The sequence below is a fragment of the Paroedura picta genome, chromosome 7 (genome assembly GCF_049243985.1).
Source record: "Paroedura picta isolate Pp20150507F chromosome 7, Ppicta_v3.0, whole genome shotgun sequence".
In the NCBI taxonomy this organism is placed as follows: domain Eukaryota; kingdom Metazoa; phylum Chordata; class Lepidosauria; order Squamata; family Gekkonidae; genus Paroedura; species Paroedura picta.
The window spans coordinates 49,272,022-49,285,344 of NC_135375.1; the positions used below are offsets into that span (position 1 = coordinate 49,272,022).

The 13,323-nt window shown below is 41.4% G+C and overlaps 1 protein-coding gene across 3 annotated transcripts in view; it reads left to right on the plus strand.

The window, feature by feature from the left end:
* FER (FER tyrosine kinase) overlaps window positions 1-13,323 on the plus strand; it is a 165,413-nt gene that overhangs the window by 77,557 nt on the left and 74,533 nt on the right. For all 3 annotated transcript variants that reach the window (XM_077347748.1, XM_077347750.1, XM_077347749.1), the window contains one exon: window positions 463-557. In XM_077347748.1, the coding sequence (XP_077203863.1) occupies window positions 463-557 (95 nt within the window). The remainder of the gene's footprint in view (window positions 1-462; window positions 558-13,323) is intronic.

A 13,323-nucleotide genomic window follows, 5' to 3' on the forward strand; every position in this document is an offset into this window, starting at 1 on the left:
CACTAAAACAAAGTCTTTACCTGCTAATAGAAGATGGCAACAAAATTGAGTCTCAGTCTGCATGGGACAAGACTGTGAATATTATGGTTCAAAAGACCCAAGCAGTATTCTTTTACATTTCTGTGCACAATTCAAAAGTACAAAATTTGTTGGTGTTGTTGTTAAAGTGTGTGTGTGTGGGGGGGACGACAGAATATTTCTATCTTTCTATGGCTGATAAATCACCTTGTTTGCCTCCCATCAATTTATACTTTTCACCTATTCACATCTGATAGGAGATAGAAATGTCAGAAATGGCATTTTAGGTTATCTTACTAGATAAACTGTGATTTAAGTTACGGAAATTGATTCTTTTGAAGGCTTAGATATATGAATTATACACATTGATGTGATATTTTTGTTGTATGAATCAACCTGGTCACATAACATAATAATGTAATGAAAACTTTGCCCCCTTTGCAGAATACTCAAACAGTACGACCATCCAAACATTGTAAAGCTTATAGGAGTATGCACTCAAAGGCAGCCTATTTATATCGTTATGGAGCTTGTTCCAGGTAATATGCTTACTTGCTTCATTTGTTTACAATGTATTTTAGAGTCCATCTGAACATTCAATTATATTTTTGCTCGCTTGGATATGCCGTTTCTGCTTTTCATACACACCTATTCTATCAAAATGTATTAAGGTTATTCTGCTGCTGTTCAGAAGGGTTGGATGTTTTATTTGCACCAGTAGGTGGAGACAGTATCAAACTGTTGGCTTCTAGGCTTTTCCTGTTGTAAATCTGTCCAGATTAAGGAAATTTATGCCACCACTGCTGGTTCCACATCTGTCTATCTGTTGATTATATAGGAGGAGAGAGAAAAAATGCTGTAAGATAACTTCTTGAGTTGTATTATTATAATAAAGAAATAGTATACAATTTTTCACTTCTGGATAAAAGCAATAGAAAGGTTCTTGGTAGAGGATAGAATATATAGTAAAAGGTTGCTATAAATACATTTTCATGTCTCCCTCCCCCCCACCCCCGCCCATGCATGGGTGTAATAGACCATAATGACCTTTTACAGCATTATTTTCATTTTATGAGACACACCTGGGTAGATTGTTTATAGGGAACAAAGTCTTTTTTTGAGGGAGGGACAGGTAATCATTATTGAAGTGCATGTACCTTTTGCAAACAAAAATCAGATTCATGGAGAAAGCAAAATACAAAGCTATAGAGCAGAGCCACTGTATGGCCACCCCTGCTGAAATAATGGGGTTTGTTGCCAAGCAAAAACATGGGCTTGTTTGCCAAAGATTCTGGAAAAAAGAAACACAGGAAACAACAAAAACATCAGTTTACAAGATTATTTCCTATAGTTCTGAACATACAAAAGCAGTATTGCCTTTGTAACACCAATTGCCCTACTAGAACGTATCAGCTTCTGGGTGCTAGAGGTAGGTCATGATGGATCTAAAATGAAAAAACAGCTCTTCCTATTCCTCATCCCGCTCTTGAAACAAGTCTGCCAATCTTCTAGTAAAGATAATTGAATAATTAATAAAATATACAGAGGATAATGTGAGTGCTAACAACCTTGACATGTTGTAGAGTGCCTGTGAGAATGGAGCCTGTCATACTGACTTGACTGGCTGACCTGATATGGTGGCATGGAATGTCAAAGTCCTAGGGAACTGGGCAGTTTGTAGTTAAGCTCCCCTGAAAAGAAGTTATCAGTTTGGCTGGCTCTCACAAAAGCGGGTTGAAAACTGGTCACAGAATGTGGAAAGATAGGGACAGGGAGTCCAGAAGCCTTGAGAGTCAAGGGAACCAAGTAAACAAGGTACTGAGAGGAATGTAAAACAAGTGCTGGGTGCTTTAAGAAAACAGCAGAGAAGACAGGGAATTGAGATTTGAGAAGCCACCCAAAAAGGGCATTCTGGTTGTATCAAGCAAAGCTCTAGGGCAGGTTATAGAGAGTAATAGAAGGAGACAAGAATTTTAAAAAGGTTGATCAAGAGACTGAATGGCTAAAGGAGTTGTTAAATGCAGACTTGGACAATACAATCGTGCCAGTTAATGGCTTCTGCTGTCACTGTAGTTTTGTGACTTGACAGCCATAGGAGGCATTGAGAACCATAAAATGGGGAGAAGGACAATTCGATATACTGTTTGAACTAATTGGATGTTTCTTTAGCTCTAGTAATGGACTGGATACAGCACAGTGGTTAAAAGAATGAGATGTCATCCAAGAGGTTCCTCATTCAAATTGCTCTGCTACCATGACATTTCTAGGTAGCATTAGTCAAGCAATACTCACAGATCTTTTCTGCACCAGGAATCAGAGCTGGCCCAGTGCTCTTCCTTGCTACGGGGCAAATGAGAGCCTGTATCATGCAAGGCCTGGGACTGCCACGGACTGGCGCCAACGTTGTCTGGAAGCGGTAATTAGCCCCATGCCCAGACGAGGGCTGGGCCAGGCCAGATTCCTGGTATGGAAAAGGTTTGTCTCAACCTTAGTATGGGCATGATAGTGGCACTTCTGTTGTAAGGATGACATACTCTGTTTTGTGAATAATGTAAGTTGTATAAATGTGTAAGTGATATAAATGCCAAGTGAAACAAAGTTCAAGTCCAGTGGCACTTTTAAGACCAACTAAGTTTTATTCATGGTATAAGCTTTTGTGTACATGCACACTTCTTCAGCTACATTTAAATGAAAGTTACCAGTCTATTACATATAGGCACAGGGTGAGTGGCTGGTAGAGGGTGAGTAGCAAATTAGCATACAACACAGTGAAGAAATTTTACAGATTCAAGGACCAAACAGAAATAATAGGCTTAGTTTATATGGTTATAATTTGTTTGGATTTAATTCTGGGGGAAACATATGTATGTTTTCTTCACTATGGGCCTTTCTGCACACCATAAATATAGTGAACTATAAATATAGTCTCCAGACGCCATATTATCCTATCGCCATAGGATAGAATGGAAGGATGGGGGCACCCACTTTGGGAGCCCATGGAAGCCAACCCCATGGACCAATCCTTTTGAAATTCAGAGGGAAGAGCCTCTCGGAGCTACCCTGAAATTTTGGAGGCTGTACCTCAAACCCCCACTCCTCCAGGCCCCTGGAAATGTGGAAAAACTGAAATTCCTAATTTAGACAATGGAGGAAGGGGATTGGCTGCCTGGGTTGATGAAGCCTACTGCTTACACTTGTAGGCTTACACTTATAAGCAGAGATATCTTACATTATTCTCAGTCTCCTAAGGGAGGGAAGTATAAGCACTAGGTATTTCTTGATCATTCGGCCTGCCTGAGTCAGCAGGCTAAATTAGTATAAAAGGTGGGTGGAAGAAAGCTAGGAGAGCTTTGCTGTAGACCAGGACATGGAGTATGTTGCAGAACGGCCCTCACATTTGTTGCTGTCAGGAGCTACCAGCAACAGAAAGGACTTAAGATATTGCACAAGTAACCATATTATCTCTGGTTGCTTTTATTAAAACCTTGTATTTTACAATAACTTGCTTCTGCAAGTTTATTGGCCTCTCAGATTCCTATAACAACCCTTTGCATCTGGCAGAAAACTGCCAGAAGTAAATAGCCTAATGCTGAATAGGGGTCCATGTGAGGGGAAAGTTACACAATAATTTAGTGTGCTCCTTTCCTTCATTATGATGTGCTCAAAAATATTAAATTTATAATAGAAAACAATTTATTTATTTGTTTAATTTTGTATTTGTATTCCTGCCTTCCCCAGAGGCTCAGGGCAGCTCACAGTTTAAAACACAATACAATCATAATATAATATAAACAAATCTAAAATTTAAATTTCATTCTTATCCATTTAAAGCACAGTTCATCAGTATAAAACAATGAATAATATCAGTCTGCTTGATCTATCTCATTATTCTGGGGGAATGGCATAAGGGGAAGGTAATAAAGTAATTTTTCTACAAAGGCTGGGAAAGTGATGGTGGAACAGCAAGGGATCCTCTTGCTGAAGTATGTGAGGATCTGTATTTCTGTAGTCATTTCTATGCCATGCTTAGGAGCAAACAACACACTATGGTTCTTAATGTATTGCTTTCAAATATGTGCAGCTTTTGTAATGTTAATACAGATTGAATCCTTACTAAATCACTGGCTTGTTTTTGGGTGTCAGCATATAGTAATAAAATTCATGCCAGTGTGCTTTTTATGGCCTTAATATTTCAAAGCTTATTTCTTTTGATTTTATCTATCAAAATATTGCTGATGCAGCATCAGCATTCTTGAATACTTAAAAATGGTATTCCATAATGCTATTCCATAATGCTTTACATTTGGTTGATCTAATGTTTCATTTGGTGCCTAATACTCCGAAACAAATGAGAATGGGAAAATGTAAGCTGACCACTTAACACTGTGGAGTTACATTAATCATTTAAAACATGGGCCAGCATCTTTTAATTTGCATATTACGTAAGTCCAAAGCGTATTAGAAGAGTATATAAGAAACTGTATTGACATTTTTATCATTCGGTTATAGCAAGGTTATTAAGTTGTACTAATATTTACTTTTCTTTTGAGGACAGGCTAAGCAGGCTGGCCCAAAAATGCTTCAGTGGGAGAAGCTTTTCTTTTACACAAAACCAAGATTATTACTTGTGCTCAGTTCAAATTACTTATGCAGTGAGTAAGGAGGAGTAGAAGCCTGGAAAAAATTGAAGAATTTTTTACTCTAAATGTAGCCATTCTTTCTGCTCTACGTAAATCCCACCTGCTTTTATTTAGGTTCTCTTCTCAACTGCTCTGCTCAGTTTTTCACCTAGTGATGCTAGGCATCAAGTCATTGCAGGATTCTTTAAGAAGCCATCTTAATCTCTCATACACATTTTATAACCATTAACTCGCAGCTCCTACTGCCCTGTTTTCCTTTGTGGAGACTTTTTTTTCTCCCATAGAATATTGACATCAGAGAAGCTTCACAAGTGAGAGGAGAATAAGTAGGATGGAGTTTTATTTCTGTCCCTTCAACTATCTCTACACACAGAGAGACTTACCACATACTTGTCCCTTCTTCCCTCAACACCACACTACCTTCCTCTCCATTGATTAGCATCTACGTTTTCTCTGAAGAGATGTGACCTTTTATGCAGCCGCCGTGCCGTTCCCCATGAATTCACGGGGGTTCGCCGTGCAGGGCTGCCCCAGCATAGCGCGCACACACGCACTTTGCTCCGGGGACAGCAGGGTAAGTGGCAGCAGCTGGGGGGAGGTGGGGAGGGGCTGGGGAAAGGGCCAGGCCCCTTGCACATGCTATGGCGGGGGTAGGGGGACTCCCCTGCTGGCTCCACGGAGCCCACGGGGGCGTACGGTGTCTCTATAGGGACACCGTAGGTGGGGCCCCAGCCCCTGCAGGGAGTATCCAGGAAGCTACGGAAGTTCCCCTGTTTCCATAACGTGGGCCTTCCATGGTCCTGGGCCGTGCCATGCCCACACTGGCGGCAGGGGTTTGCATAATCAGGGATTTTCCCTATCGCCTGCCGCTGCCAGCGCGGGCATTCTGGCCCGCGCATAATGGATCACTGCTAGAAATACATGGATTACTATAATTTCATAGAATCATAGAATCATAGAGTTGGAAGGGGCCATACAGGCCATCTAGTCGAACCCCCTGCTCAACGCAGGATTAGCCCTAAGCATCCTAAAGCATCCAAGAAAAGTGTGTATCCAACCTTTGCTTGAAGACTGCCAGTGAGGGGGAGCTCACCACCTCCTTAGGCAGCCTATTCCACTGCTGAACTACTCTGACTGTGAAATTTTTTTTCCTGATATCTAGCCTATATCATTGTACTTGAAGTTTAAACCCATTACTGCGTGTCCTCTCCTCTGCAGCCAACAGAAACAGCATCCTGCCCTCCTCCAAGTGACAACCTTTCAAATACTTAAAGAGGGCTATCATGTCCCCTCTCAACCTCCTTTTCTCCAGGCTGAACATTCCCAAGTCTCTCAACCTATCTTCATAGGGCTTGGTCCCTTGGCTCCAGATCATCTTCGTCGCTCTCCTCTGTACCCTTTCAATTTTATCTACGTCCTTCTTGAAGTGAGGCCTCCAGAACTGCACACAGTACTCCCAAGTGTGGTCTGACCAGTGCCGTATAGAATGGGACTATGACATCTTGTGATTTTGATGTGATGCCTCTGTTGATACAGTCCAAAATGGCATTTGCCTTTTTTACCGCTGCATCACACTGCCTGCTCATGTTTAGTTTACAATCCAGAAGTACCCCAAGGTCTCATTCACACACAGTGTTACCTAGAAGCGTATCCCCCATCCAGTAGGCATGCTTTTCATTTTTCTGACCCAGATGCAGAACTTTACACTTATCTTTATTAAATTGAATCTTGTTCTCATTTGCCCATTTTTCCATTGTGTTCAGATCTCGTTGAACTCTGTCTCTATCTTCCGGAGTATTAGCCAGTCCTCCCAATTTGGTGTCATCTACAAACTTGATGAGTAGTCCCTCCACCCCCTCATCTAGATCATTAATAAGTATGTTAAAAAGTACTGGGCCAAGCACCAAGCCCTGAGGTACCCCGCTACTCACCTCTCTCCAGTCTGATGAAACACCATTGACAACAACTCTTTGAGTGCGGTTCTCTAACCAATTCCCTATCCACCTGACTATCTGAAAATCCAGATTGCAGTCCTTCAACTTATCCATCAGAACATCATGGGGAACCTTGTCAAAAGCTTTACTAAAATCCAAGTAAATGACATCAACCGAATTTCCCCGATCCAGCAAACCTGTTACTTGGTCAAAAAAGGAAACCAGGTTGGTCTGGCAGGACCTGTTGGAGACAAATGCTGACTTCCTTGGATCACCAAATTGTCCTCCAGATGTTTGCAGATCGCTCCCTTTAATATCTGCTCCATTATCTTCCCCACAACAGAGGTCAGACTCACTGGTCTGTAGTTTCCCGGGTCATCCTTCCTCCCTTTTTTGAAGATCGGAATAACATTTGCTCTCTTCCAGTCCTCCGGGACATCTCCAGTCCTTAAAGAGGTTCCGAAGATGATGGACAAGGGCTGTGCAAGTTCTCTGGAAAGTTCTTTGAGTACTCTCGGGTGCATTTCATCCAGACCAGGGGATTTGAACTCATCCAGTGCAGCTAAATGCCTCTCGACAACCTCTCTATCCATGTTAACCTGCACCCAGACACTGGCTATGGCCATCTCTAGATGTGCCTAAACCCTTTGACCTGTGGGAAAAAACAGATGTAAAATAGGCACTAAGCCTTTCTGCTTTCTCTGCATCTTCCGTTAGAGTTTGTCCATCCGCACCCAACAGTGGGCCTATTGCCTCCTTTACTTTACGTTTGCTCCTCACATAACTGAAAAATCTTTTCTTGTTACAATGGGCTTCCCTGGCCAATCTTAGCTCACTCTCAGCTTTGGCCTTTCTTATGATTGATCTACAGTGCCTAGTAACCTGTAGGTACTCTTCTTTAGAGCTCTGTCCTTCCCTCCATTTCCTGAACATTTTCCTTTTCTTTCTTAGTTCCTCTTGAGGTTCTCTGTTCATCCAAATAGGCTTCTTAGAGCTCCTGCAGTGTTTTCGTCTTTCTGGGATAGTCATTGATTGAGCATGCAATAGCTCTTGTTTGAGTAGCGCCCACCCTTCACATGCTCCCTTCCCTTCCAGCATTCTCGTCCATGGTATGACACTCATCATGTCTCTGAGTTTATTAAAGTTTGCCCTATGAAAATCCAACATCCACGTCTGGCTACAAGCTTCCTTGTCTCCCCATCTCAAAAGGAATTCTATGAGGACATGGTCACTTCCCCCTAGGGTCCCCACCTCCTTCACCTCATCCACCAACTCTTGCCTGTTGGTCAGTATTAAGTCCAGTATGGCTGAACCTCTTGTGGGTTCATCTACCATTTGAATTTCATTTCATTTAGGGGTTAGTCTTTCTCAACATTGAGGGTTAAATCCAAAGATCTTTGGTCAAAATTCATGAACTTCTATGGAGCAGAAACCCAGGAACTTTGGAGTAACAGTGCAGTCCATTGTTATATAAAGAAATCTGGCTTGAAGAGTCTTGTGTCACCTTTAAGACCAACAAAGTTGAATTCTAGAAATGAGCTTTCATGCAAATGAAATACCCAGAATTGAACTTCTTTGGTCTTAAAGGACTCAAACCTTGCTCTGTTGCTTTAGACCATTATAGCTACCCACCTGAGTATGAGGTTACTTGAGAGTACTTGCTCAATTCTTAACTTTCAAGCTTACAAACTGAGGAGTCTTTCCCCTGTCGTTTCCCTCTCCCTTTTGCAGTAGACTGCTGCAAAACTCAGTTGTTTTAGGAAATGTCATTATGTTAATAGATGTGACCTAGCTGTAGAGTGGGGCAGTGTCAATGTGCAAATGGGGAAAACATTGCTACTCTGCCAGATCTCTGAAATAATATTGATCTATTGCGTTGTTGTATTCTTAATTACTCTGTGTTAAGAGCAAATCAGCAGGAAGGGTATATAGATGTGAACTAATTCTCCAATAGCCTTCATTTTTATGTGTTCTCTTTCTACTGCCTGTGGTGGAACTTTATTAGTGCCTAGACCAAGAAGCAAATAAATATATATCTGACTCACATTCAAGCTATATTCTGCATTTAAACTCTGTTTTCTAAAGTCATAGAAGGTGTCTCTGTTTACCTGCTCAGTGGTAAAGGGCTAGAAAACTTCAACATGTTAGACGTGTTAGAATCATAGAGTTGGAAGGTCCAAGGTCATCTAGTCCAACCCCCTGCACAGTACAGGAAGTCACAACTACCTGCTCCGCCACAGTGACCCCGATTTCATGCCCAAGTGATCCCTCCACCAAAAATCTCCAGAATCCAGCCTCACCTGGAGGAAATTCACCTACCATTCCACAGTGGCAATTAGCAGTTCACTGGGTATGCAAGGACGGTCCACAAGAGACAAACACCAGCACATCTCTTCCTATCCACCCACTCACAATCTGCCTATGTTCATAAAAACGGCATTTCTGTCAGATGCCTCTCTAGCCTCTGCTTAAACATTTCCAAAGGAGAACTCACCACTTCCCGAGGAAGCCTGTTCCATTGAGGAACCACTCTGTCAGGAACTTCTTTTGGATGTTTAGCCAAAACATCCTGGATAAACTCCTGGATTATTGTCCTTGTTAGAACAGTTAATTTTGAGTGAAGTAGTATAAATGAATATTGAGAGATTTCCCCAAAAAATATTTCTGATTTGAAGATTTCATGAGGAGTAAATTCAGTAATCCAGAGGTTGATTGAATATCCTGTCTGCCTTTAGTTATGGTTCAACAGAGTAGTGTCAAAAGTTATATTTTATTTGTTGCCAATTCTGTACAAGTGATGCCAGAATCTACAATACTATTAAGGGAATTTCTGATGTACTTCACTGTGGAAATATAATATAGATATTGTTCTGACAAATAGATGAAACTGGCCATTACACACATTGATTTATACCTTTCGTAGAAAGGATACTGTCATAGGATTTGGTGTTGAAAGTATCAGTTACGATGCCTTGTGGTACTCTAATCAGATGGTGCTAAAATGCAACGTTTATCATGCCTCTATTAATTTGATGCTATTGATCATATCTAACCCCCTCCGGTGTGCCATTAAATCACTATTGCATCAGTGAGAGATTAGTAAGAAATAAGAGTTCACATTCTTGTCTGAAAAGAAATGTGCAGTCCTACCAAGAGAGTTGGGGTTGTTTCATGCTCTGTCAAAGAAAGCTGCTGGTCAAGTAGTGCAAGAAAAGAGGGCCCTGGAGCATTTTTAGCACATAATTTGTTTCAAAAACAAGATTCTCTGTTACAGCGATGCAGAGCAAAATTCTATTGATCATTGTACCACTTGTCAGGGCGTTAAGATATAGCAAGCTTCCAGCAGAATGAAACAAGGGAAGGGTTTTTAGAAAAGTAACAAGTTTAGTTGGATCAGTATTTTATTTTCGCAAATGGTTGAATATGTAATCCTTGGAACTAGATGTGTAATAGTGGGGCTATTGATAGATTTATAGAAATATTGCAAGTTTCAGCTGACAAGAGCAAGATGTTCAGGTTGTGAAGTTGCTTTGCACTATTTATATCATATAGATGATAGCTTTGGCCCATTGGCTCCTTAAAGCTCAATTCTAGAATAATCTTTCTCTGTGGCACTGCCTTATCTGTGTAGGCTCTGTTGTATGAATAGGGTTCCCAAAAGAGAGGTACTAATGTGATTCTCTCAGTCTAAAAAGAGGGTACACAGTGAATCTCTCTTACTTTCTGGGTGGACCATGACACTTTTCTTTCTATAAATACATAACGGAGACATTTTCATTTGACAAGAGTTACACAGATTTATTTTGCTTTATGTCTCTATACTTTCCTGGAATTCTCTATAGAATTCCCCCACTAAAACTGCACATAACTCATTATGTTTATATCAACTTTTATGTTTATTCACTTTGTATGATCATTAATATGTAAATGGTTGCTACGTGAGTCACCTTTCAACCACTGCCGGTGAGAGTGATGGTCCCTCTCCCATTCCCTGCATGTTAGTAACTATAACTAAAGAATTTTTACTCATGAATTTGAATTCAGCCATGTCCCCCAACCTATGAATGAAAACTGAAGTTCCAGAATAATCAGATAACCTTGAAGCAGTTGAAAGAACTTGGAATTGAGAAAGCCTTCATGACTCTAATCATATGCAGAAAAGCTGAAAGCAGTTGTACCAGATTTATCATCAATCTTTCTTGTAGTTCCACTTGGGGACTGTGTATAAAAAGGACTTGATAGCTAAGAGTTTCTATGTGTTGAAGCAAAAATCATGTTCCACATGTTACCTTGCAACGGTTCTTCTTTTTCTGCCAAAAAAGGGCTACACTGTACAGCTGCTACAGTCTCCTGTAGACCCTGTTCTCCGGTTCTTGCTGTTTGGAGAGTGGATGCTCCTATTCAGTCTGATGGATCTGATATGATATCGAATCTGAGTCCAGATGAGCAAGTGGATGAGTCCTCTCCAACTTTTCCTACAAAGGACCTTCAGTGTAGAGGGAATGGATGATACATATGGTATAGTCTCTTTAAATAGAGATCATCACTGCTGAACCCAAGCCAGGAGATAAAATTTTGAGTCACTTATATTCGGACTTCCCCAGTATTATTGCATTCTCAGTACAAAATTTTATGGTAAAAGCCTGAATCCCTTCAACCCCACATCAAGAAGAGTGGAATATTTCTACAGAATCAAAAATAACTCTTTATTTCACAATGCATCTCTGCTATATTTGTTAGCAATGGATGCATCACTGGGCTTGCCACTTTTTATAGTTATTATAAAATGCAACCGTTGGTTTATTGTTATCGATTATGAAATATGCCTACTTTCACATTTGTATTAACCCTTCTATTCACATTTCTGTTCACCCTTCATGTCAGAAATTGTGGAAGTTTTCTTGGGGGAAACATGGTTCTCCTGTTTGGTTTGGCCATGGCACCCCAGGCGTTCTCCAAGTGTTTAGTCCTTGTATCTGCCTATTTCCATATGCAGATTTATAATTTATTTCCCTACTTTGATGACTGGTTGCTGGTGGCAGATTCCAAAAACAAACTTTTAAGTCTTGAGAATCTGTCAAAAATTGGGACTTTTGGTCAATTGGAAGCAGTTACGCCTAATTCCAGTTCAGAGGGTAAAATAATATATTGACTGTATTAGACTCAGTAGAGAGGAGAGGGTTTTTACTCAGTAGAGGGGAAAGGGAGGGTTAAATAGTGATTTCTATTTTAGTTAAAGAAGTTTAAATCAAATCAGTTCCAGTCAGTTTGAAAGATTATTTGTCTGTTGAGCTACTTGGTTTCCACAGTGGCAGCTCTGGTTTCTTTCCAATTAAAGAGCTAGTTCGCACTCTCTGTGGTATAGGTTCTTTATTCAATCTTTATTATGGTGGCTCTCTTATGACAATTTTATCAGGGAGTTTTGGAATCATCATTGCTATGGATGTCTAACTTGGGGGTTGGGGAGACAAATGCTGATGGTTGCCAGCAATGGGTATGTGGTCAGAAGATGAGAGACAACTTTATATTAATTTACTAGAGTTATAGACAGCACATTATACTGTGTTTTTCAGATATTCTATGAAATTGACACATACTGGTTCAGACTGACAACAGTGTCACTACAGTATAAGGGCCATTTAATTTAAGAACCTGGGAGTTCTGTAGAGCAGTGGTCCCCAACCCCCGGTCCAGAGACCGGTGCTGGTCCGTAGATCAGTAGGTACTGGGCGACGGCTCCTCCTTTTCCTCCTTGTCCTCCTCCCCGGTTGCTGCCTCGGGGGCTGCCTTGCCACTCTGCCGCCAGCTCACCTTTGGTGCTCTCCAGCAGCCACCATGTCTGGGGCTCCCCCTCATCATGGCACTGCACAGCAGCTGCTGGCAGTGCCCCCCAGCGGGCGGCAGGAAGTCGGGTGCCAGTGGGAAAGTAAGTGGAGCAGGGGCTCAGGTGGTGGCTGTGGCGGCGACTTCCCTAGGCAAAAGACTACTACCCCCCCAGGCCTCAGTAAAACTGTCAAGCGTTGACTGGTCCCCAGTGATAAAAAGGTTGGGGACCACTGCTGTAGAGCAGCATTTTATTTACGGTATATGTTTTGTTTGTCCTAATAAAGGAAAGGAGGCTTTCTCGCACATTTATCTAGGCAGATTGTTTCTGCTATTAGATTTATTTTTTAAAGCTATTTTTAGCTAGTATATCATGTCCACTAAACATCGATGCCCATTCTACCAGGGCTGTAGGTTCTTCAGCTCCTTTTCTTGATGAAGTATCATTAATGGAGATCTGCTGGGCTGCTACATGGTCATCAGCAAACATGTTTGCCTGCCACTATGTGTTAGATCCACAAGCTAGGTAAAAAGCTCGTGAGGAAAGTAGTACTGAATTCACACTTCAAATAAGGTGAGCATACCCTACCACCTGGTTTATAGCTTGCTAGATTCACCATATGGGCCTGCACATATGATTGATTATGAAAAGAGTTGCATTTACCTGTAACTATTCTTCATCAAGTATCTTTTATGCAGGCACACATACCCTCCCTCCAGCCCTCTTCATTCTCTTTGCTGCAGTGGAGTACTGAGGGTGGGAAGGAGCACTGCTGCATGGGAGTACATAGTCCCTGGGTGGGAATAACCTTTTAGCTCTGGAACATAGCGCTCCCTGAAGGCTTTTATTTGTCCAAACCTTTCCAATGCCAGTTCTGCTTATGGACAGTCCCCATGTGTGTCTGCAC